General features: G+C 34.6%; 1 protein-coding gene across 1 annotated transcript; it reads right to left on the bottom strand.

Moving 5' to 3' along the window:
- Nucleotides 1-1,806: 1,806 nt before the first annotated feature.
- On the bottom strand, nucleotides 1,807-23,789 carry LOC125245096 (NACHT, LRR and PYD domains-containing protein 12-like). The gene is given in 10 exon segments (XM_048155547.1): nucleotides 1,807-2,952; nucleotides 3,281-3,327; nucleotides 11,212-11,385; nucleotides 12,696-12,869; nucleotides 13,233-13,451; nucleotides 13,453-15,028; nucleotides 15,520-15,801; nucleotides 19,001-19,263; nucleotides 19,358-19,481; nucleotides 23,523-23,789. Coding segments are annotated over 7 exon segments (2,997 nt in total). The 5' UTR covers nucleotides 15,782-15,801; nucleotides 19,001-19,263; nucleotides 19,358-19,481; nucleotides 23,523-23,789; the 3' UTR covers nucleotides 1,807-2,407.
- Nucleotides 23,790-26,521: the final 2,732 nt, after the last annotated feature.

The raw sequence follows: 26,521 nt of genomic DNA, 5'->3' as shown, positions 1-26,521 counted from the left end.
TTTTATATAACTACAATATAGGTAGGTTTAAATCAGTAATCACTTATATCAATGTTATATCGTCATATCGTCCAGCCCTAAAACATATATATAGTTTTATAGTATAGTTTTTGTCAGTGTTGTTTATTTAAAAACACACAATTATGCAGAATATAAGATGGAAAATATTTAATTGATGAGTTGTCAACATAATATATAACAATACAAAATATACGGTATGATTTTACCTCAAAATCAAACATTTTGACACAAAATGATAACTGCAAATCCATGTTTCTCTGCTGGAGTCCAGCTGTTTCTGTGAATTGCAGTGATCCATTTGCTTCTTTTTCTGTTGCTTTCAGCAGTTTTTAAATATATACCTCAGGTTTTGTGTCAAAGCTATTTGTACAGTCAATCGCAAAGCTCTTTCCCGTTTTGGATGTGTTTTGTGTGTTTTTCGCGGCATTCATGCTGAAAACCAATGCTGCCACTCAGTCTTTTGCCACTCAGTGGGCGTGACCGCAGTTGTAACGGTCGACGGTGACGTCACTTGCATACCCTCTATAGTGATGGGAACTATTTCAGCAGAAACTAGAAATACACAACAGAAATACACAAAATACTTTGTTAAATAGAAAAAAAGACTCTAAGTCTCTTTTGTTCACCAAGGCTGCATTTATTTGATAGTAAATACAGTAAAATGTGATATATTCACTATATTTATATATTATACACTATAATATATATTGACATTGAACTGTATATTATGTGAATGTATAGTTATTCCTGTGATCATTTTCAGCATCATTACTCCAGTCTTCAGTCACATGATCCTTCAGAAATCATTCTGATATGATGCTCAAGAAACATTTATGATTATTATCAGTGTTGAAAACAGTTCATATTTTTGTGGAAACTGTGACAGATTTTATTTTCAGGAGTCTTTGATGAACAGAAGCACAAAAGAACAGCATTAATCTGAAACAGAAATCTTCAGACGGTAAGAGGAACACATTGTGATTGAGAGCTTCAGCTCAACATGTTCATGCTTCATCAGAACAATCGCTCCTCATGATCTGGACTCACACGGCTCTGAGCGACTGCACCATAATCCAGTGGATCTGGTCAAACAGGTGGTTGGTGACGTCCCGTCCTCGAGTGCTCTCCAGATAGAGCCACAGGTTACTGACCGTCCACTTCCCGCCGTGAACGGGATTGTAGTCGTCCTGCGCTCAGATATATGGGAGTTAACGGGAATATATGCACACCCCCTGCAGGCACTGTGAATTCCCCCAGTCATACTGTCAAACAGAACTACAATTCAAAATAATGGTTTTCCATTTTGATATACGTAAAAATATCATTTATTCCTGTGATCATTTCTCCAGTCTTCAGTGTCACATGATCCTTCAGAAATCATCCTGATATGATGATTTGATGCTCAATTATTAATGTTGGAAACAGTTGTGCTGCTTAATATTTTTATAATCTGTGATACTTTTTTCAGGATTCTTTGATGAATAAAAATTTAAAGAGCAGCATTTATTTAAAATATAAATCTTTTGTAACAATATACACTACTGTTCAAAATTTTGGGGTCATTAATTTTTTTCTTTCTTTTTTGAAAAAAATTAATACTTTTATTCAGCAAGGATGTGTGAAATTGATAAAAAAAAAGTGATAGTAAAGATTTGTATTGTTAGAAAATATTTCTATTTTGAATAAATTCTGTTCTTTTTAACTTTTTATTAATCAGTGAATCCTGAAAATAGTATCACAGGTTATAAAAATATTCATCAGCACAACTGTTTCCAACATTGATAATAACGGAGTATCAAATCATCATATTAGAATGATTTCTGAAGGATCATGTGACACTGAAATAAATAAATGCTGCAATAAAAATATATTTATTTTACATATTTACAAAATTAGAATTGAATGCAAAAATCATGTTATGACCAAACAACTCTCTGAGGTGATGAACTGAACTGAACAGAAGCAGGAGTGTAAATACACAGAGCTTCACGAGTGAACACAGCTGACAATAATCACAAACAGATCAAGAGGAACATATGAACAAAAACACAACACTAAACATAATCCTGACAATAATCATAATAACATGATAAATGCTGTAAATCAAATGAGAACTGAATTCAAACAGAAACAGACGTATGGTTGAAGTAACAGGTTTCTATTGAGATCCTTCATTTACACAAGAACTGATCATCAAACTGTGTGATTGATCTTAATTCCCTGGACTTTGCTTTTGAGACGTGTTGAAAAATACTGTAAATAAAAGTGTTCATCGTCTTTGTGTCGAGACTCCTATCTTGGATCATCTAGTCAGTGTGTGACAGTCACTGATTCATCATGAGCTCAAAGCATTATGGGTAGAATCTCTCAGTCTGAGTCTGATTCATCAACACAGTTTGACTGATCCATAAACCCCAAACCCAGGATAGAGCGGTTGAGTGAATGTGGTCTGGGCTGTGTGGATGAGACTCATTGTGTCTCCAGAGACGCTGTAGAAGGACAGAGTTCCTGCACTGTGATCCACATACACTCCTACTCTATAGTAATTCTTCTCATTCTCTGTTCTACTGATGCTGAACATTAAAGAGCGAAGAGTCAGTTCGTCATTGTGAGAGAACGAGTAAATGCGAGAGCCCTCCAAACTCCAGGACTGATCATTACGTCCAAACCTACACTCACAATCCCCTCCCGTCCTGCTGATGCTCTTATATGACACTGATATAAACACATATCCACTCCACTCAATCTCCCAGTAACAGCGTCCACTTATACTCTCTCTACACAACACCTGACGATAATCTCCATCAAATCTGTCTGGATGATCAGGATATGGCTGAAGTTCTGTTTTAGTGTCAGTAATCACTGTGTTCTCCTCAGACAGACGGAGGTGTTTATTCACTGTGTTCAGATCCAGAGTGAGCTGATGGGAATCTGATGGAGATAAAACACATCAGTGTATCATTTATTACAGAAAATATCACAGATCTTCAGTTCAGATCAGGATTCAGGATTCTTCTCCTATCTTACAGAATCTCATCTGTAGTTATTAGGAAATCTTGAGTTCGGTACTCAACTCTCAGGTCTGTTGCCAAGAAACCAATAATAATAATAATAATAATACATTTAAGAAATGTCATTCTGTAATAGAGTTTGTGCTAAATGAGGTTCTGACTGAAATCACCATGGTTACCAAACAGATAAAACAGGATTATAATCTTTCTGAAATATGAATGTGTGTGTGAGTGTGTGTTAAACGTACATCTTCGTACTCCTGGTGTAATCCTGATCTCTCCTCCATGATCCACACTGGAAAACACACACAGACACAATCAATCATAGGCGTAATGGTTTTTATACTGTACAAACTGTATATTCTCTCCTCTTACACTAACTCTACCATAAATCTACCATCACAGGAAACTTTCTGCTGTTTTACATTTTCAATAAACATGATTCTGTATGATTTATCAGCTGGTTTCCTCGTGGAGACCATAAAATGTCCCACAATGATTTCAGATATTTCCATCTTTTTGGGCACATGTTGATCCACAGATACACAGCAGTGCAGTGACTGTAGGCGATTCATCTAATTATTGATTACAGTTTCTAATGACATCTGAAAGGAGTAATTAGTTGTCAGTTTGTGTGTTCATGTGAGTTTTTACCAGCTTTTTCCATTTTTGATGTCTGTTAAACAGCACAGCACAGTTAAAACACTGATTTAAGATCAGATGCTCAAGGTCCAGGGTTAATCAAACATTCAAATGTATAAAGTCAGATTTCTGTGGCAATGACTGTAAAATGTAAACAATAATGTGTCCATAACAAACATGTCATTCATTCAACAGCCCATCTCACACTCAATTCTTCTGACCGAATGTTTTTTCAGGTTAAGTCATATTCCTTTTAACCGACACTCTTTTTTAATAGACTCTAGTGTTTAAAGGGGAGTAGTTTGAAACTTAGTTTTTTTTTGCCATCATATTGAAGTCTCCTGTGACTCACTGTGTAAAGACATATGGAAGCCCATTTCTGCCACAGTTGAGTAAACATATTATAGTGTTAAGGGATTTTATAGGACACATGTGACGTGGGGGAAGAGGTAAACCAAGCACTGTAATAAAGTCATGCTTAGAGAGCACATGATGCTGCCACCACCATGCTTCACTGTTGGGACTGTATTGGACAGGTGATGAGCAGTGCCTGGTTTTCTCCACACGTACCGCTTAGAATTAACGCCAAAAAGTTCTATCTTGGTCTCATCAGACCAGAGAATCTTATTTCTCACCATCTTGGCAAACTCCATGCGGGCTTTCATGTGTCTTGCACTGAGGAGAGGCTTCCGTCGGGCCACTCTGCCATAAAGCCCCGACTGGTGGAGGGCTGCAGTGATGGTTGACTTTCTACAACTTTCTCCCATCTCCCGACTGCATCTCTGGAGCTCAGCCACAGTGATCTTTGGGTTCTTCTTTACCTCTCTCACCAAGGCTCTTCTCCCCCGATAGCTCAGTTTGGCCGGACGGCCAGCTCTAGGAAGGGTTCTGGTTATCCCAAACATCTTCCATTTAAGGATTATGGAGGCCACTGTGCTCTTAGGAACCTTAAGTGCAGCAGAAATGTTTTTGTAAGCTTGGCCAGATCTGTGCCTTGCCACAATTCTGTCTCTGAGCTCTTCAGGCAGTTCCTTTGACCTCATGATTCTCATTTGCTCTGACATGCACTGTGAGCTGTAAGGTCTTATATAGACAGGTGTGTGGCTTTCCTAATCAAGTCCAATCAGTATAATCAAACACAGCTGGACAAAGAGTAAACCAGGGGGAAAAAGACGAAGGCGCCTCTCTGGTGTTAAGATGATGATGCTGAAGTGTGTTCCAAAAAAAAATAGTTTTTTTGACCCCCACACCCTTTAACCCTTTCAAAGCTCTCACTCCGGAGGGTAAACCCTTTGAAGGGATTAGGGCAAAGGGATGATCCCTTCCGAATGGAATGCAGGGTGTATATTATAGGGAGATGAGAGGGTCTGTATCTCTTACCATTGGAGAAAGTGTAAGGGTTAACAAAAGCTGTTTAATCAGCATAGTGAAGCCTCGCATCCATTGACATCCATTCAAAAAACAGCATCCGGTCTCTTTCCCTGTATACCACTAGAGGAGCGTTAGCATTAGCCGTTACGCTTTTTTGGCTAAAGGTTGCAGGCTTCCCTTTCAGGGGTAAGTTAATTTGAATTTTCCATCTGTTTAATATATGTTGCAAGAGTTTGGCATGATATAATCAAAGATGTTTTTGGCGATCACGGCTAACGTGGTGTATTGATAATGCTTCTAACCTGAGTTAACCTGTTTTTTTAATTTACATTTTTACTCAGTTCAATGGCTGTTGAGTTTGCCTGTGTAACCACAAATTGGACTATTAACCCTTTCGCATGTAAGTTTAGAATATTCTCATATCAGATCGTACACTCCAGGGACCAGACGAGACTGATCACACCGGTGTGATCGTACGCGTCAAAGGGTTAAAGGAGCAAGGCGCTTTACTTATATTACATGCTTGGAAAGCAAAACATATGAAGAGAACTGTACAATGACCACGGTCCACGGACAGTGCGTGTGTATATGCGCCGAACGCATCTTTCCGCGCTCACAAGCAAAGGAGTATCTTTGATAGAGTATCTGTGCACGAGACAGAGCGGAACGCAGGAAATGAAGTACACCTGGGCCTTTACCGCTCAAAATTGTAGTGGACTGGAGCTACAATTGTGGTAATTGTAGAGGACTGGAGCTGGGCTCACATTGGGAAAAATTTGGGGGAGTAAGATAACTAAGACAGCACTATAATGGCTATATTTAACATTACCCCTTTATTTATCTATTTTACTTTTTTTTTTTTAAATTTGTGCTATTTCAAATTAGCATCTCAAATGAGTTCACCTCCATCATCAAATCATGACATCTAATTCGCATTACAATAAAGTTAATCTCTGAACTAATAACATGTAATATCTATTCATATCTAATTTCATAAGAAATAAGACAGATATGTCTGTCTTATTTGCGCAGCTGCAAAGTAAATTAATATTTATGAGTTAACTAATATTTCACATGTAGATGAATTTATGTCTACTCAGAATTAAGCTCTGACTCTGCACCAGTACGATCTGTCAAGCCATTCACTAGTCTTTGAGAAAGAGAATGTAGAATAAACGGGACTTTTATTCTGTTGAGCGAACACGATGAACAACTAATGACGACATGTTTGAGGTCTGGTTGACCAATCAGTGGAAAAAGATGTTTTATTCCCGCCCACATGTAGAGATTGAATGTTCAAGCTGATTATTTGTTTCCAATCCCAGAACGAAAAAATGAAAAAAAAAAAAAAAAAAAAAAATCAAGCCAATTTTTTTTTTAAATTGTTTTTCTAATTTCAATATTAAATCAAAAAACGAATGAATGGAAGATACCCTGATTTTTTGTCAGTGTTTTTTTTAAAGACACCCACTTATGTAGACAATATATAAGGTATGATTTTACCTCAAAAATCCAACATTTTGACAAAATGATAAATCTGCCTGGTCCAGCTGTTTCTGTGAATTGCAGTGATCCATTTGCTTCTCTTTTCTCTAGCTTTTGGCAGTCAGTGAAAATATACATCAGATTTTGTGTCAAAGCTATCTGTACAGTCAGTCACAAAGCTCTTCCCCGTTTTGGATGCGTTTTGTGTTTTTCACTGCATTCACACTGAAAACCAATGCTGCCACTCAGTCTGTGTAACCGCAGTCATAACGGTCGACAGTGACATCACATGCATACCCTCTATAGCTTAATACTTCTACAAAACCATTTTGGGCTTTCTGCGAGAGAGCGCCCTCCAGCTTCCAGTATGAATGAAACATTACAGGAGAGTGAGCGCTCCATAATGTTTAGACTGCCTCATTTTAGATGAGAATAAAAGGACAGGTGAACACACTTGCCCAAAAAAAGTGCAGGGGATAAATTTACATTTTATTAAAATTGTGGTGGACAAAAGTGGTTATTGAAATCCAAAAGTTGTTACTGAAAATGTTATTTTTTTCCCTCAGAATTGTGATTGTCTTTGTACACAGTATAGCTATGCAATTTTTCATATACATTTTCATGTTTAAACACTCTAGATAAATGCAGTTTCTAGGGTAATTAGGGTTGCTATTGTTGCTATGCTGTTGATCCAATGTCTGTTTTCCTTTGGCTATAATAACAGTGTGCTTATTTAACTTTTTTGTAGCAAAGGAAAATAAAATATGATCATCAAATAAACTGATTATGATTAATGCCAAAAATTGGCATCATAAAGTGGGCTGATTCAGTGGTCATTTAAGGTTTAATAATACATAAAAACAAGTGCTGTTTTTACATACATATATAAATGGATTCACCCCATGCAATCAGACATTATATGGCTAGACATAGATCACTCTGCGAAAACTTGCACATATCAGACATCCCATTCCTTAGTCAGTCCATTTAACGCCACCCATGTTTCAAAGCATTGACAATAGCCTCTGCTCTGACAGCCTGGTGGAAATATCATCAAATCACAAACTCCAATCAGGCCCCATCTAAACTCACCCCACTCTGGAACAACCCTGATTTCACAAGTAACAAAAAAACACTTAATTTCAATAAATGGGCACAAAAGGGCATCACCCATATAAATCACATTTTTCAGTCTAACAACTTAGTTTCATTTTCCTACTTAGTCCAGGAGTACGGTATCGGGAGCAATCAATTCTTGAAATATCTGCAACTCAAATCAGCTGTGTTATCCAAAATCAACAATAGAACTATCAATTTTCACCTTCCTACCGCATTAGCATATTTAGTTAATATATCCTCTCCGAAAAAATTACTTTCCAAAGTATACAAAATTATAACTAATTCAAATAAAACCATAACTTTACCAACAATTAAATGGGAAGAAGACCTTTCGATTGCTCCTGATACTGACTTCTGGACTCAGATTTGTAAAAATATTTATTCCATGACTAAAAACACCAACCGTCAACTCATACAGTACAACAGTGGTTCTCAACTCCAGTCCTCGGGACCCACTGCTCTGCACATTTTGTATGTCTCTCTTATCTGACACACTCAGTTCAGTTTATGCAGTCTCTCCTAACGAGCTGATGATTTAAATCAGGTGTGTTAAATAAGGGATACATTCAAAATGTGCAGAGCAGTGGGTCCCGAGGACTGGAGTTGAGAAACACTGCAGTACAAGACTCTTCATAGAACACACTACACTGGGGAAAGGCTGTCTAAAATGGGATTCACATCAGAAATTTGCTCACACTGCTCACAAAACTGCCCGGACACATATATCCATGCCACATGGCACTGCCCACCCATTAAACACTTTTGGAAAGACGTCACTGAATCCCTATCCCGCCTCATAGGCTGCCACATCCTATTATCCCCTCCCTTTGTCTACTGGGCGATCTATCAACTCTCAATCAAGAAATAACAAACAAAAGGATGCTTCTTGTAGCCCTAACCATCGCCAAGAAAACTATCTTCTTGAACTGGAAATCCCGAAACACTATTCACATAACGCACTGGAAAAATTTGCTCATAGACTACATCTCTTTAGAATATTTTTCATCTCATTACAACTGTATATCGGAACCACAACACTCCAGATCAGACCTCCTTCAACTATTACAAATCTGACACACTCATCCTGTTCAATCATGTATTCATTTATTATTACACATATTTATACAAGGTTTTAGTAATATTGTGAGTATTTTCATTATTATAATTATTATTGACATTGTTGTTATTTTACAGAAACATTTAGCAGTACTGAAATGATGATGTGATGTTTTGCTTGATATAAGGACGGTAATGGTATAATGTATATCTTTAATAATTAAAAAGTGAATTAAATAATAATGGGAATAATAATATAAATATCAAAAATATAAAAATATAACCAAATCAAACCAACACCTAACATATACCACACATGATTTGAATGTACCAAATGCTGATTTTAATGCACCACACCCCTCTTTTAATGCACCACCTCAGCTTAGGCATACCTACAAATAGTAATTGTACTGTGAATGAGAAGAAAAAAGAAAGAACAAAAAAAAAAAAAAAAAAAAAGCACACTGACAAACTAGGAGAGGTGTGGTATGTGTTAAGGTATGTGTCATGATTTCATTATAACTGTCATTTTATTATTATTATTATTGTCATTATTATTATTATTACTATTACAACTATTATTGATATCACTGTCCCGTCATCGCAAAACATCATCATCACCATCTTTAGCATTACTAATGTTTTTAATTACTATTGTTGTTGTTGTTATTATTATTATTTATTTTATTATTATTGTTGTTGTTATTAATGTTATTATATTATTACTATTGCAGTCAATACAAAATTATCACCATTACCATATTTAGTATTACAGTTATCACTGTTGCCATTATTATTGATACAAATGTTATTGTTATTATTATTATTATTATTATTATCATCATTATTGATTTTACTTTTTCTGTCAACACAAATATTTATCACCATCTTCAGTATTAGTACAGCTTCTGTTATTATTATTATCAATGTTATCTATGATTATTACTGATATTACTACTGCCTTCAACACAACTTACCATCACCGTCTTTAGTATCATTATTATAATCATTACTGATACTACTGTTGCCAGCATCACAAAATATTATCAATATTAATTTACATGCTATTACTGTTTAAATACTTCTACTATTACTACTATTATTTGTCATTTCTGCTTAGTTTTCATTGCTGTTACTATCACTGCTGTTTTATTGTTGTTTTTGTGTTTTGTTGTTGTGTTTTGTGTTCACCCTATGTTGTAAGTTTTGCACTCCTAAAAAAAAACAAACAAAAAAAAACAAACCACTTTGAATGTTGCGATCCTATCGGACTTATGATAGCAACCTGAATCGTAACAAAGCACTGTTCGCCAGAGGAGAACTGGCCCCCCGACTAAGCCTGATTTCTCCCAAGGTTTTTTTCTCTCTCCATTTTAACACCTGTTTACCACCTGATGTCATCTGTTGGAGTTTGGGTTCCTTGCCGCTGTCGCCCATATATACATCTATTTACCATCTTTTGTTGTTTGATTAACATTAATGACAGACAAATATTTAATTAGGCTACTTTCCCTTTAAGACAAAATTCATGGATGTAATACTGACACATATTCAGGTTTCACTTACCTGTTTATGTACACTTAAGCCATAACCAACTGTATTTACATGAGATACTCCAAAAGATGGACAATTTGACCATTAAAGGTGCCCTCGAATGAAAAATGTAATTTATCTTGGCATAGTTGAATAACAAGAGTTCAGTACATGGAAAAGACATACAGTGAGTCTCAAACTCCATTGTTTCCTCCTTCTTATATAAATCTCATTTGTTTAAAAGACCTCAGAAGAACAGGCGAATCTCAACATAACACCGACTGTTACGTAACAGTCGGGATCATTAATATGTAATATTTGCATATGCCAGCCCATGTTCAAGGCTTTAGACAAGGGCAGAACGTCTGGATGTGCACAGCTGAATCATCAGACTAGGTAAGCAAGCAAGGACAATAGCGAAAAATGGCAGATGGATCAATAATAACTGACATGATCCATGAAATCAAGATATTTTTAGTGATATTTGTAAATTGTCTTTCTAAATGTTTCGTTAGCATGTTGCTAATGTACTGTTAAATGTGGTTATGGGGCAGTCGTGGCCTAATGGATAGAGAGTCGGACTTGTAACCCAAAGGTCATGGGTTCGAGTCTCAGGTCTGGCAGGGATTGTCGGTGAGGGGAGTGAATATCCAGCGCTCTCTCCACCCTCAATACCACGGCTGAGGTGAGACCCTTGAAATGAAGGCTGAAATAACTGAAATCATTTGACGAAAGTGATATGGAACTGTAATGTTTGTCAAGAAATAACTAGAACTATTTTAGCTGTGGGTTTATTAACCTTAGAAAGCTCATCATCCAATCAGAATGAAGCATTCAATAGCATAACTAGAACCAAACCTCTGTAAATTATCAATTTAACTTTTGTAAGTGTATGAAAGCAATAAAGTTTAACTGGTTTGTAATAAGTAAAGATTGTAATGTTGTTTTGTAGTTGTTTAATCAAAACTCTTACTTGAGTTTGTCCAGTGTGCAGTTCGGATCCTCCAGTTTTTCATTAAGCAGCTTGACTCCTGAATCTCCTGGGTGATTGTAGCTTAGATCCAGCTCTCTCAGGTGTGTAGGGTTCAAACTCAGAGCTGAAGACACATAATGACAGCCTTCCTCTGTCACCATACAGCCAGACAATCTACAGACACACACCAAACAGTCCACGTGACTTGAATTTATATAGATTTCAGCCATTCATTAGGTATTATTTATTTGTAGTCACTACTTTGTAACTGTAAAAACCTAAATAGTAATTTCAGTGGCTAATTAAAAATGCAGTTGTTTTGAATTTAAATAATTAATTTATGTAATTTGTGTAATTTGTAATTAGACGAGAAACATTAACAGTCATTTTCAGGATACTAGGCATACAAATAAGAGTGAATGTGCATATTTTTAAATAAAATATTACCTGCTAAGAGTTGAAATGCATTACTTTGCAATGTATTCTTTTTGCTAATTAATTCTTCATTTGCCTCAAATAACTTTAAATACTTTATTGATTTACTTAATTTAAAATAACATTTTTTAGCAGAAAATGCAGGGAACAAATGACAATAAAACACATCTTAATGCTTTTAAATTGGTGGTAAGATTTATAAATCTCATAGCAAAATTGTAAAAATATTTGGTACATGCTGCATATTCTCTCAGACAACATTCATTAGTCTCACTGTGTTGTACTTGAAAAATCAAAGTCTTCAGGATTAGGAGACTTAGGCAGGTGTTTTGGAGCTGGCTGGAGTTAAACTCTGTAGGACAGTGGCCCTCCAGGAGCTGAGTTTGAGACCACTGATTCACTGTGAAACTAATTTGCCGCTCTGAAACACTGAAAACAGGACCATGAGCTGCTCATGTGCAAATAAGCACTGTGCTGTTTCACTCTGAAACATGGAGAATGTAAGAATATTCTTATAATTACACCTCAACATCCAAAATTCATACTAAGCCATATCCAACTGCCTAAAATATGTATTGCATGAATTCATAAAAAAAAAATTGTCAGTCAACTTGTGTTAATTGTGAATTTTGGCTGAGATGTTAATGGTGTCCCATACACAGTCACTAGATGGCACTACTAGCTTGTTCAGTGCTATCGGAAGGAAAGCATGCATGAAATAGATGGTTTTGAAAAGCAGTATTTTTCAAATCTAGCAAAATTTACAGATTTAGTACTTGTTTAAGGCCATTTTGCAATTTAAATCTTTACACAGTCCACTACCATCCCTCCAGCCCTAATAATATTTTTCTCAGACTTATGCAATCCATAAGGTCCCATACCTCTCAACTCTGAAAATATGGACATCTGTATAAATATTTAAAAATATCCCACTCCTTCAAATGTTGTTTTGTCTTTTGTTCTGGCATTCCATTGGGAGTAGATGCCACATTTTGTGACAAAATCATTTATTCTGATAGTATTTTGTTAATTATTTTAAAACAGTCTACCTCAATATCTCCAGATGGCAGTTTGGGCTCTTCAGTCCATCGGAAAGAAGCTTCACTCCAGAATCCTGCAGTTCATTGTTACTCAGGTCCAGCTCTCTTAGGACAGAGTTTGAGGACTGTAGAGCTGAAGACAAACTCTCACAAGACAGAGCAGTGAGATTACAACTATGTAGCCTGTGTAGAGAGCAAAACAACAGTAATGCAGTAGTAATGTTTAAAAGGTTGGGTTTCATTTGGAAAAACTTTTGACTGAATTGATGTAAGCAAAGCTAAAAAAAAAAATCTCTTTATAAAATAAATAATATTTTCAGTTTCTTTAATTTATTGTAAAATTATAATAACATAATAAAATGAGTAAAGCTCAGGTTCCTGAGTTTTGCCTGATGCCTGACACAGCTTGACTGATGGAGATACCTCGGCATTTAATATCATCACACACATCAATAACAGTCTTGTCCATCAAATCACCTGTATAAAATTTAGGCCCAATTAAAATGACTAACAGTGTATATAAATGACTATAACGGAGACTCTTACAGTGCTCTTCTGGTGTTTTTGATCACTGGCAGCAGTCGCACCACTGCTTTATCAGATCTTATGTATTTATGCAGTTCAAACTTCTCTTGAGTCTTTTCTGACATGAGGAGCACAAACGCCAGACCAGACCACTGAGCAGAGGAAAGCTTCTGTTCTGAAAGTTTTCCTGTTTGCAGATTCTTCTGGATTTCCTCCAAAAAGTCATCTTTCAGTTCGCTGACAGTGGAAGAGATTGATGGTCCTCTCTACTGATTTCTCCTCCTGTATCTTCTTTCTGATATAGTCAACAGTGTCTTTAACATTCTCTGTTTCTATTTCCAGTCCTGGCAGTAGTTCTCTCAGGTCATTCTGACTGGACCCCTGTGAAAGACCCAGAAGGAACCGGAGGAAAAGATCCAGGTATCCATTCTCACTTTGCAAAGCTTTATTGACTGCAGCCTTGTGAAGCTGAAAAAGTGGCTTTTGGTACAGAATCAATTCTAGTTTTTCTGTCCATGATTGAAGAAATGGGTTTTCTTTCTTGTCTCTATTAATCAAAAACACATAGAGAGCAGCAAGGAACTCCTGGATGCTGAGATGTACGAAGCTGTAAACGCTTCTTGCTGAAACAGCTTTTTCCTCCTGAAAGATCTGAGTGCATAACCCAGAGTAGACAGACCCTTCACTGACATCTAGCCCACATTCCTCAAGATCTTTTTTGTAGAAAATCTGATTTCCTTTCTCCAGCTGTTGAAAGGCCAGCTTCCCAAGCTTCAGAATAATCTGATCAAAATGCATTGCATTGGCTTCAGGATCATCACAGTATTTTTCTTTCATCTGTTGTTGCTGAGAAATTAAGAAGCTTGTGTACATCTCTGTGAGGGTTGTAGGTGTTTTGTCATTGTTCTCTCGAGCCAGTAGAGGCTGAAGAACAGTGAGAGAGATCCAGCAGAATACAGGGATATGGCACATGATGTACAGGCTCCTGGATTTCTTGATGTACTGGATGATGTTTTCAGAAACCTCAGGACTGCTGTTTTTGATGAAGTATTGCTCTTTCTGCTTATTGTTAAATCCGCGCACTTCAGTCACCTGATCAATGTAGTTTCGGGGAATCAGACTGGCTGCTGCTGGTCTGGATGTGATCCAGATGAGAGCAGAGGGAAGCAGGTCTGTCTTGATAAGGTTTGTTATTATCTTATTCACTGTTGTTTTTTCATGAACATTTGTAAATCTGCCTCCCTCTTTAAACCTCAAAGGGAAGCGACATTCATCCAGCCCATCAAAAATGAACAGGACTTTACCATCACCTTCAGGAAGAGAGGGCAGTTCTTTAGGATCACTAAAGAAGTATTCATGAATCAGTCCCATGAGACTGCAGTTCTCTGTAATCAGGTTTAGCTCACGAAACGGCAGAGGAAAAATGAAGGCTAAATCCTGATTTTCTGTTCCTTCAGCCCAGTCAAGGATGAATTTATTGACAGACACAGTTTTTCCTACCCCTGCGATCCCCATCGTCAGTACCTTTTTGTTTTCATTGACTTTAAAAATGTTATTGCATTGGATTGGTGTGTCCTTGGCATCATCTTGTTTCTGATTCAATTCGATCTGTCTCACCTCATGGTCATTTACTCTTCCTCCAGTCTCATTCTCCACCACATATAAATCAGTGTAAATATCGTTCAGGTTTTTCTGATGACCCGTCTGTGAATTACCAACCAATATCCGCATGTAGTCCTGTTTTAATTTGTTCTTCAGTCTGCGGCTGGTCTCTGTGTAATCATGAAGTGTAGCTTCTCTGTCATCTGCAGATGAGCCTTTAAAAAAAAACAAGTGATCATGATTTTCATAAATTCTTATTGAAAAATATATGTAATTTGTAATCTGGTCTGCAGTTCCAATTACAAACATAGCTACAGAACATGTGATAAAAACTGCACATCTGCTGTATTCAATATACTCTTGCACTGCAAGTGTGTTTACATGCACATTTTACACTGATTATGTTTAAGCTGGGAACATTTATGGTGATGGAAACACCCTGATTAATGGTGATAGTGCGGTAATGTCACTGTAAACCATGTAACCATTAGTAAAATCAGACACTGTTCTAATAAATGTACTTGTATAAGATCTGCTGCTGATCGTCTTGGACCTGTAATTGTTGATTGCTGTTATTTTTTCTTCTTTCCAAGAACAAGCAGTGATTGTTATTTACCCCATATCTCTTCTGAATGAGCTCCAACAGCAGCACATGTCTTCATATTGCCTGTCAATAACATCACAGTCACTGTGAATTAAACATTACCTTGCTTGAGTTTGTTGAGCTCCAGCTGCTCAGCCAGATTATTCTGGTTTATCTTCCTCAGGATCACCACAGTGATCTTCACAGCTTCTTCTGGTCCAAAACACTCCACCATCTTATCCACAGTTTTTAACCTATCTGCATTCTCCATGTCAGACTTTGATATACTCTCATGATCATTCTCTAAATGCCACTGAAACTCTTTTAGATCGTCTTTTAACAGTTCATACAGTGAATTCTTGAGCAGCTCTTTAACAGATGCCATCGCCCTTCACCGATTAATAGCTGCAGGACAAAAAGAAAAGATCTGAAGTAGGTCCACATATTACATGTTAAATTAAGCACTTAAATGTAATTTTGATTATGAAATGAAGCTGTGATCGGACCAGGACTCAGTGAACTCATTCAAACACATCTGTTTAACCCTCTGGAGTCTGAGGCTGATTTGGGGCCTGGAGAAGTTTTGACATGCCCTGACATTTGTGCTTTTTTCAGTTGTTCATAAACATATTAATGGAAAAAGTGTCATTACACTGTATTCAGCACAAACTAGGCTACAATAATATGTGAGGAACATGTATGTACATGTTTGTGTTTTTGAAGGAATAACATTTATGCGTGGTTATTGAAAAAACAAAAAACTTAAGTCACGGAAATAAGGCCAAAAAAAGTATAGTAAATCTGTGTTTACAAGACTTTTGGGTATTGGAGGTTGTAAACTAGAGTTTTTGCTTCAAAATTATGTAAAAATTATGCTGCCTACTCCTTCATATAAAAAAATATATTGATTTAGTTTTTGTAAGACACTTTTTGCCAAGAAACACAGTATGCGAGGAGGCGTGAATCACCACTGAATAATGGCCATTCTCACCTGGGAAGACAAAAGAATTGGATAGTAATGAGCTGAAATGACTTGCATATTAATGAGGCATTTCAGTCAGGTAGGCTGTGAAAAAAACCTTCTGTGATGTCTCAAGCTCATCATGATATATGAAACATACAGAAAAATAATATTACAATATAAAGTAATGGTTTTATATTATACTTTAAAATATAATGTATTTCTGTGATGCAAAGAGTCTGAATATAGGCTTTTAGTTTAAAAGCATACACATTTGGAGAAATATTGGATTCTCATATGCTTATGTCAATTTTCTATACAGAGGAGTTATATTTATTTAATATTCATTGTCATTACTATGAGCGCTGGTGTTTTCAATTCATCCTTGAAGTCGGAGGGCGCTCTGTGCATTTTTAGTCCACAAATTCATCTAAAAGAAGAAGAGGCTATTCCATGAATGGAGTTTCCAATTCATACTGCAGCCGGAGGGCGCTAAAGAAACAAAAACTCATCTAAAATTCAACTATAGAAGAAAAGAAAACAGGAACTAACTGCATGTCTTCTAGAGCTCGCTAACCATGATTTTTACATCCAGATAAACACTTTTCAAGACAATAAATACATGATTGAGACAATGAATGCATGTATTGCCTCTGAATTTGCGTCTGAATAGCGCTCGCTCCGTGGGCGTGGCCGCATTAGCAGATAATGAGCTGAATCACGGACTTCTGACATGGCTCTCTTTTCATACAGATTACATAAACACAGAAGGTTTGTTTTCGATTTGACTTACATGATTTAAAACCTGACATCTTAACGTTTTTTTAGACATAAGTTACATTTTTCTGTGATTAGTATTCACTAAGTTACAGTTCATTTTCTGAGAACTATCAGATTGGACTTCGTTCAGAGGGAGAGGAGAAATCACGCATCATGTTAGTTTTCTTTATTTTACAAAAAGCACAACATTGTGTTTTTACTCTGAGTGTATACAAATAAAAGAAGATATTCTATAGTTTCAATTGATATATTACTTATGTCTCTACGACAAAAAATGACGGAGTATTTTAAGTCTGTTTTGCTGCAATGTGAAAAAAAACCTGCAAAACGCGCCGGCGCGTTTTCAGACCTCAGAGTGTTAAGTCCTGAAATTATCCTTTGTACAAGATAATATAATTCAAGATTATGAGTCTCAGGTCTCCCATAGAATGTGTCTGTGAAGTTTCAGCTCAAAACACCCCACAAATCAATTATTATCCTATTCTGTAAATGCTTTTTGAGTTGAAGCAAAAACATGATGTTTTTCTGAGACTCCTTAAATGAACACTCCACTTTTTTTGAAAATAGGCTCATTTTCCATCTCCCCTAGAGTTAAACAGTTGAGTTTTACCGTTTTCAAATCCATTCAGCTGATCTCCAGGTCTGGCGGAACTACTTTTAGCATAGCTTAGCATAGTTCATTGAATCTGATTGGACCGTTAGCATCTCGATAAAAAAAAATGACCAAAGAGATGTAATATTTTTTCCTATTTAAAACTACTTAAAAGACTCTTCTGTAGTTACATCGTGAACTAAGACGACAGAAAATGAAAAGTTGTGATTTTCTAGGCTGATATGATATGGCTGCAGCAGGCGCAATGATATTACGCAGCGTCTCTCACAAATGTCTCCATGGTTGCAAGGCACGCTCCCTGAGCAAGCAGGGGGTCACAGGCGCTGCGTAATATCATTGCTCCTGCTGCACCCATGGCACGGCAGCAAAGTTCCTTGATTATTACGCCGGAATGAGAGCATAGTTCCTAGTCGTATCGGCCTAGAAAATCACAAATTTTCATTTTCCGTCGGTCTTAGTACACGATGTAACTACAGAAGAGTCAAGTTTAAAATAGAAGAAAATATAAAAACTCTTTGGTCATTTTTTAACGAGATGCTAACGGTCTAATCAGATTCAATGAACTAAGCTATGCTAAATGTAGTACCGCCAGAACCGGAGATCGGCTGAATGGATTCAAAAAAGGTAAAACTCAACTGTTTAACTCTAGGGGAGTTGGAATATGAGCCTATTTTCAAAAAAAGTGGAGTGTTCCTTTAAAGGATTAGTTCACTTTCAAATGAAAATTATCCCAAGCTTTACTCAGCCTCAAGCCATCCTATGTGTATATGATTTTCTTCTTTCTGATTAGCACAATTGGAAAAATAATATATATTATTAAAAAATATTTATCTGTGTTCATCAGATCATCTGCTTTATTATGCATATTTTTCTAATCACATATTTTCACAGGTCTGCATTCAAAAGCAAACAAATTGTATGCATTTATGTTTTCTTTATTTTCGCAGTGGGATATTTGGGAAGTATTTCTATATTTCTACAACACTGTTGTGTTCAACACTTCCAGTTAATTTCAGTGCTGCTGGTTTCAATGAATGACTCTGTTATGAGTTCATCATATAGACAGAAGGAGGCAGTATTATATCAAAACTGGCTGAAAACGACAGGAAGATGATGAGCGATAGTTTCTCTCTCAAAGAGATCAGAGTGCATGATAAGAAATACTGTTTGAGGAATCAGACTCACTAATAAACACAATACAGCAGAGAAAACAGGGATTTCACAAAATCTGCCTTCTGTGATTCACTTACCAAGACACACTTGATCATCTGTTCGATCGTGACATGAGGAACTCAAACAAAATCATCAGTATGACTTCAGCGCACCTTTAAAGTCTCAGAAGCACAAAGTTACACATCATAACACACACACACACACACACACGACTAAAGAAAGATGAAACACTCACCTCAAATAATATTTGTAGATCTTCTTTTCTCCTCCTCTGAACTGTCGGGTTGAACTGGAATTTCTTTGACTTCCAGAAAGGAAGTGAAACTTTTTCAGGAAGACACTTAATAAACAGAAGAAAGAGTCAGACGTCAGCACACACCCTCAGTTGCCTGTCACTGTATATATTTGCCTGAATATTTTTAAATACTACACACATTTGCTATTTAACGCTCCCAATCAGCGGCGTGTTTTCAAACACGACAGCATTTTCCTCCTGCTGGATTCACTCGATTTACTGCTGTATTCCACTGAAGCTTTAGGGCTGGATCGGTTAGTTCTCTGTATTTAAAAAATATACTTAGTTACCACTTGTAGTACACTATGGGTTCAAATGTACTACAAGTAGTATCTAAATACTTTTTTAAATACAGAGAGTATATTAAAAGCACATTTTAGCGTTGACAAAAACGCATTAAAAGTCTTCTGTTTTCAGTTAAAAAGGTGTCATTTAAGCTGCCCCTAAGGTGATAAAAAAACAGCATATTCTTGATAAACTTCATTCTAATGCTGCTGTAGGTGTCGCACAATAGGCAACATGTTAATATAATAATTTCTTAATTCTGTGCTTTTAAAATATTATAGTCTTATCCATTTCTGATAATTCCAGGTTGTGCAGGTTGTTTACACATTTAATTCGTGGCCATGAGAAATAAGACTGCTGCGTCCCAATTCACATACTATCAGTCCTAAATAGTATTCGAAAAAAGAATTAGTATGTCCCAAATCGTAGTATGTTGAAATGAGTATCCCAAAGATACCCGGATGGTCTACTTTTTCCGGTTAGAATCCGAAGTGCAGATCCGTGCACACTTGTAATGGCTAATATTGCCCATAACACATTTCGCTGTGGACGATGATTCGATTAGAACTACAAATACGAGTAAAAAGTGTTAAAAAACTACAAACATGACGGATGTGGAGACCGACGGTTAAACAGAGCGGTTAAGATAAAGGGGCTTGAATGATTAATAATCAGTATCTAACCTGACGAAAAGATATTTATTAAATGTTATCCACATTATATTTCATCTGCAACAGCATTGTGGACTTTTATAACGATGCCGTGTGAGAGAGAGCGTGACATGAGCAATCAATGTCAGATTAATGGATCTGCTCTAAACTTCACTATAATAAAGAATTGATCTCAGACTAACGGCTCTATTATAATCATTACAAAATAAAACAATGAGTAATGTTAAACTAAAATGACTTTAAAACAATAATGTTTAAATAAAATGACTTTAAACTAAAATGACTTTAAAACAATGAATAATGTTAAACTAAAATGTCTTTAAAACAATGAATAATGTTAAACTAAAATGTCTTTAAAACAATGAATAATGTTAAACTAAAATGACTTTAAAACAATGAATAATGTTAAACTAAAATGACTTTAAAACAATGAATAATGTTAAACTAAAATGTCTTTAAAACAATGAATAATGTTAAACTAAAATGTCTTTAAAACAATGAATAATGTTTAACTAAAATGACTTTAAAACAATGAATAATGCTTAACTAAAATGTCTTTAAAACAATGAATAATGCTTAACTAAAATGTCTTTAAAACAATGAATAATGTTTAACTAAAATGACTTTAAAACAATGAATAATGTTTAACTAAAATGACTTTAAAACAATGAATAATGTTAAACTAAAATGTCTTTAAAACAATGAATAATGTTAAACTAAAATGTCTTTAAAACAATGAATAATGTTAAACTAAAATTACTTTAAAACAATGAATAATGTTAAACTAAAATGACTTTAAAACAATGAATAATGTTAAACTAAAATGTCTTTAAAACAATGAATAATGTTTAACTAAAATGTCTTTAAAACAATGAATAATGCTTAACTAAAATGTCTTTAAAACAATGAATAACGTTTTACTAAAATGTCTTTAAAACAATGAATAACGTTGAACTAAAATGACTTTAAAACAATGAATAACGTTGAACTAAAATGACTAAAACAATGAATAATGTTAAACTAAAATTTCTTTAAAACAATGAATAATGTTTTACTAAAATGACTTTAAAACAATGAATAATGTTTAACTAAAATGACTTTAAAACAATGAATAATGTTTAACTAAAATGACTTTAAAACAATGAATAATGTTAAACTAAAATGACTTTAAAACAATGAATGTTTTACTAAAATGACTTTAAAACAATGAATAATGTTTAACTAAAATGACTTTAAAACAATGAATAATGTTAAACTAAAATGACTTTAAAACAATGAATAATGTTTAACTAAAATGACTTTAAAACAATAATGTTTAAATAAAATGACTTTAAACTAAAATGTCTTTAAAACAATGAATAATGTTTTACTAAAATGACTTTAAAACAATGAATAATGTTTTACTAAAATGACTTTAAAACAATGAATAATGTTAAACTAAAATGACTTTAAAACAATGAATGTTTTACTAAAATGACTTTAAAACAATGAATAATGTTTTACTAAAATGACTTTAAAACAATGAATAATGTTAAACTAAAATGACTTTAAAACAATGAATAATGTTAAACTAAAATGACTTTAAAACAATGAATGTTTTACTAAAATGACTTTAAAACAATGAATAATGTTTAACTAAAATGACTTTAAAACAATGAATAATGTTAAACTAAAATGACTTTAAAACAATGAATAATGTTTAACTAAAATGACTAAAACAATGAATAATGTTAAACTAAAATGACTTTAAAACAATGAATAATGTTTAACTAAAATGACTTTAAAACAATGAATAATGTTAAACTAAAATGACTTTAAAACAATAATGTTTAAATAAAATGACTTTAAACTAAAATGACTTTAAAACAATGAATAATGTTAAACTAAAATGTCTTTAAAACAATGAATAATGTTTTACTAAAATGACTTTAAAACAATGAATAATGTTTTACTAAAATGACTTTAAAACAATGAATAATGTTTTACTAAAATGACTTTAAAACAATGAATAATGTTTAACTAAAATGACTTTAAAACAATGAATAATGTTTAACTAAAATGACTTTAAAACAATGAATAATGTTTAACTAAAATGACTTTAAAACAATGAATGTTAAACTAAAATGACTTTAAAACAATGAATAATGTTTAACTAAAATGACTTTAAAACAATGAATAATGTTAAACTAAAATGACTTTAAAACAATGAATAATGTTTAACTAAAATGACTTTAAAACAATGAAATGTTAAACTAAAATGACTTTAAAACAATGAATAATGTTTTACTAAAACGACTTTAAAACAATGAATAATGTTTAACTAAAATGACTTTAAAACAATGAAATGTTAAACTAAAATGTCTTTAAAATGACTTTAAAACAATGAATAATGTTAAACTAAAATGTCTTTAAAACAATGAATAATGTTAAACTAAAATGACTTTGTACACTAAACAGAACTATGACTGTATAACTCTCAATATTAAAAAACTCTATAAACTGTACTATACATTGTAGTCTAAATATAGCCAGTGATGCATGATGTCCACACATGATTAATCAATTTCCTCAAATCACAAAATCAATACTTGGATATTTTAAAAATTATATTGCTCCTTGATGTCCTCATTTTTTTTAGTCAATACAGTGGCAGTGGACCCTAATGTGTCAATACAGTGCCACCAACTGCTCAACTTGAGACTGTTAAAAGTTCTGGAATATGTTCAAAATACATGAACACAATGCTAAAGAGCAAAAAATACATGTTTTATAGTGTTTACAATATTTCTTTTTAATAATTGTTTTCTCAAACACATATTTCATCCTTTGTTTTAAATGCGCGTTGTCCACTCTAGTGGACATTTCACCAACTCCTTGAAAAATGCATGTTTGAAAAAAATTAAGGTGATTAGGCATGAAAAAAACAAACATAAAGAGTAATAAAAACACTTTTGAAAAAGAAGTAGCCTATCATAATTCGTGCATGAAAGGGTTAGAGTGTACAGATGATTGTTGAAATTTCTCCTTTTTCTAAACCTCGTCACACTGAGGAAAATGACATTTGCTTTTCATAATAATAGCAACAGGCTTCTCCAAAGTTATAGCATTACACCTTCACTTTGCCATTTTGGTTTAAAAAAAATCGTGATAGTATTGTATCGTGACTTCAGTATCGAGATATGCATTAAATCATGACATGAGTGTCTCGTTACACCTCTAGTAAGTAATGATGTTTTATTCAAGTTCAGGAGGAGCAAGTTCAGATAATGAACCCAATTAGCACAGGTGGAAAGCATTCAGTTAATTAACTCAACTAATGTCAAGGAGATATAAATTCAGCAGCTTTACCTCTGTTTGTTGACACTTTATCAGTTTATTTCCTCTTCTTGTATCTCCCTCCAAGCATGCGCAGACACGACTTTTCTTCAAATCCACCGTGAAAACTCGTTGGCTGCATGCTGCACGAAAGGGAAATAATCTTATAATTTTCCTTGTGAGTGTTCAAGTCCTTTTTGTAGAGAATAAAACTTTATTGGAGCATACAAAATGTCCGTGCTTGCCGCTTGCTTGCAGGAGCTGAGAATCTGACGTGAAGTCAGCATTTGCGCATAAACTTGAACCGAGCCTTCAAAATAAAAGTACTGCAACTTATAATAAATAAAATAATGTATAAACACAAATAAAAACACAACTTAAATTATTAATTATGAAAGTGATTTTAGAAACCAAAATAAAAAGTTATACATAAATTATATACACAATTTAAATGGCAGCATTTACACTTCTAGTTCGATCTATTTTTACCACACCGGGGGGTTCGGGCCAAAATTCAGAGCTCGGAGCAAAATACACATTACTTTACTCTTTAATTATATGGATACGTGAACTGTGCATAGAATAAGAAGGTTATTCAGTCTAACATGAAGTTAGAAGCACCAAATAAATAAATTGATTAAAATTACATTTGTAGCATTAGCCACTCTCTTCACTGGTCACATGGTTGATGTAATTCTGCTATAGCAATATTTCATTTGTTGTGTAAATAGTAGGGTGCAATGTCACAGATATCTATAAGCTCATACATTCACTGTGCTTTTTAGGGGATGTAAACCTAAGTGTAAATTGTCTTTTTGTTAAAATCCAGATGCCGAAAGGGAGGAAGTCACGCACCTCATCGAAGTCATCGGAGTATCCAGTCAGCAGGGAAGTCTCTCTGACACTTCTGTGCAGCGACTTCAATGAGTTTAACATTCCCACCACACTGTACCATGAAGATCTCATTGAGAAACTCAACCTAAAAATTACACGTGTGCATAAACGTGTTATGGAGATCAGTTTTGTTGATGAAGATTCAAATCCGAATAGTTATTTCATTTTTCATTGTTCAATTAGATTAAATTTTATAGTAATAGTTAGATTACTTTTAATTTAGCAGTTCAGATCATTTTTCATTTCAGTAATAGTAATTTAGTAGTTCAAATTGTTTACATATTTGTAGTAATTTAATAGTTTAGATTTAGTTTAGCAATACTATTGATAGCAGTGTTTTGTATTTAGTTATTTTATTTTCATTTGAGATCATTTATATTTATTGTCTTTATGTTCTAAAATATGAAAAGATTTTGTACTGAAAAAGTTTTATTTAAAAGTTCCCTCAATAATGATCCATGTCCAACAAATGTAGGCATTCTAGCATTGACACATCTGAGGTGTGCAGAATCACGTGGGTGTTACCCAATCATGTGGGCATTGTTAAACCACAATGGATGGCTTTAAACACTTTACCTGACTCGCCTAACCCACTGGAGAAGCACTTTATAATGTAAGGAAGTCAGGTAAAGTGGTGGTCAGATGCCCACTGACTGAGAAACAGCCTTTTTGTTCAGCTTGACACACCCGTACCGAAAACACGAATTGAGCTGTTCTCTGTTTCGGGGAAATATCTGAAACATTAAGAATGTTGAAAACACTGCCATCTTGTGGCAGGTAAATGTACCGCAGTCATAAACCCAAATGTGTACTGCTCCGTTTTCTGATAATATAATTCCGATATTAAAGCAACACAATAAAATGTGCGTAATAAGAAGTGAATGTTGCGTCTTGTAACTAATGATTAAATCTACTAATTTGACACAAAATATGATGCATACATCTAGCAGACGACATTCCTAGAAATGTTTAAGCTGTTATGACAGTAACTTCTTGCATTTTACCTGAAAATCATCATTGTCGATTATTGCTCGTGATAATTTAATAATGGTTCATGTCGATTAAAAGAATACAGTAAATGTTTTGTCACTCTTGTAGACTATGGCGCACTGACAGGAATCGTTTATGAATTAGTTAAATAGTTTTTACGCATTAGAAAATAAAAACACTGTTATTTTAGTAGAATGAAAATCAAAAGTATTATAAATTAGTATCTTACTTACAATGTAGGCTATCTGCACTTTTCCAGGACAGAATTGGCAATATTCAGAGTGTGTCCCGCACTGACTAACTGAGCACATGCACGAGCGTCGCAAAAACTCCCGCCAATCCGCAGCTTTTTAATTTGCCTGTAATAATCTCATCTGATTGGTTATTGCATCATGAGCTCAACAGGGATTGGTTGTAATGCTTAACGCTGAAAAAAAGTAGAAAAAGTAATATTGCATGAAGGAGCATGTGTAACTGTAATGCTGCGACACCTTTCATTTATTTCCACATTTCACTTGATAGTGACAGTCGTAATAGATTAATTTTGATTGTGTAGGGGGAATTTGAATATGCATTTGTGTCTATTTTGGAGGGAGCAGGGCAATTGTGTCTCAAAGTTTCAATTTCCTCATTACCTTCACCTGGTTACTGTGACAACGCCCGTCTATCACCACATTACTTTACTTACTTTTCATAACTTCTGGCCTTTTAACTGAAAAACATCATTATTGTCGATTATTGATTAAGTAATCAATGTTTGATAGCTTTTCTCTGCCAGTCATGCCATAAATCTGACATATGCAACCAGTTAACAGATGAAATATTCACATATCCATGTGATCTCTCAGATGAAGGCTATGTTTAAAGTAACCCACAGTTTAATGTTTCACAGATGGGGAATGAATTGTATCCTAATTTAGTCACTTGGTGTTTGGTAAGGAAAGGCCTACTTTGCGTTAGTGACAAACAAGTCTTTCATAAAAAGACAACTGATGGCAACTGTATCCATAGAAACCAGTTTCTAACTAATTAATCATTTGTTTGTTAATCATAAATATAATAATATATTGTGTGTCAGGCAGTCAAACATGCAATGGTATGCAAAATCATGATCCTAGTAAACAGCTTCTTCAATTAGGGTACAATAT

This window comes from Megalobrama amblycephala, linkage group LG14 (assembly GCF_018812025.1).
Source record: "Megalobrama amblycephala isolate DHTTF-2021 linkage group LG14, ASM1881202v1, whole genome shotgun sequence".
NCBI lineage: Eukaryota > Metazoa > Chordata > Actinopteri > Cypriniformes > Xenocyprididae > Megalobrama > Megalobrama amblycephala.
This window is presented reverse-complemented; position numbering and strand designations above follow the sequence as displayed.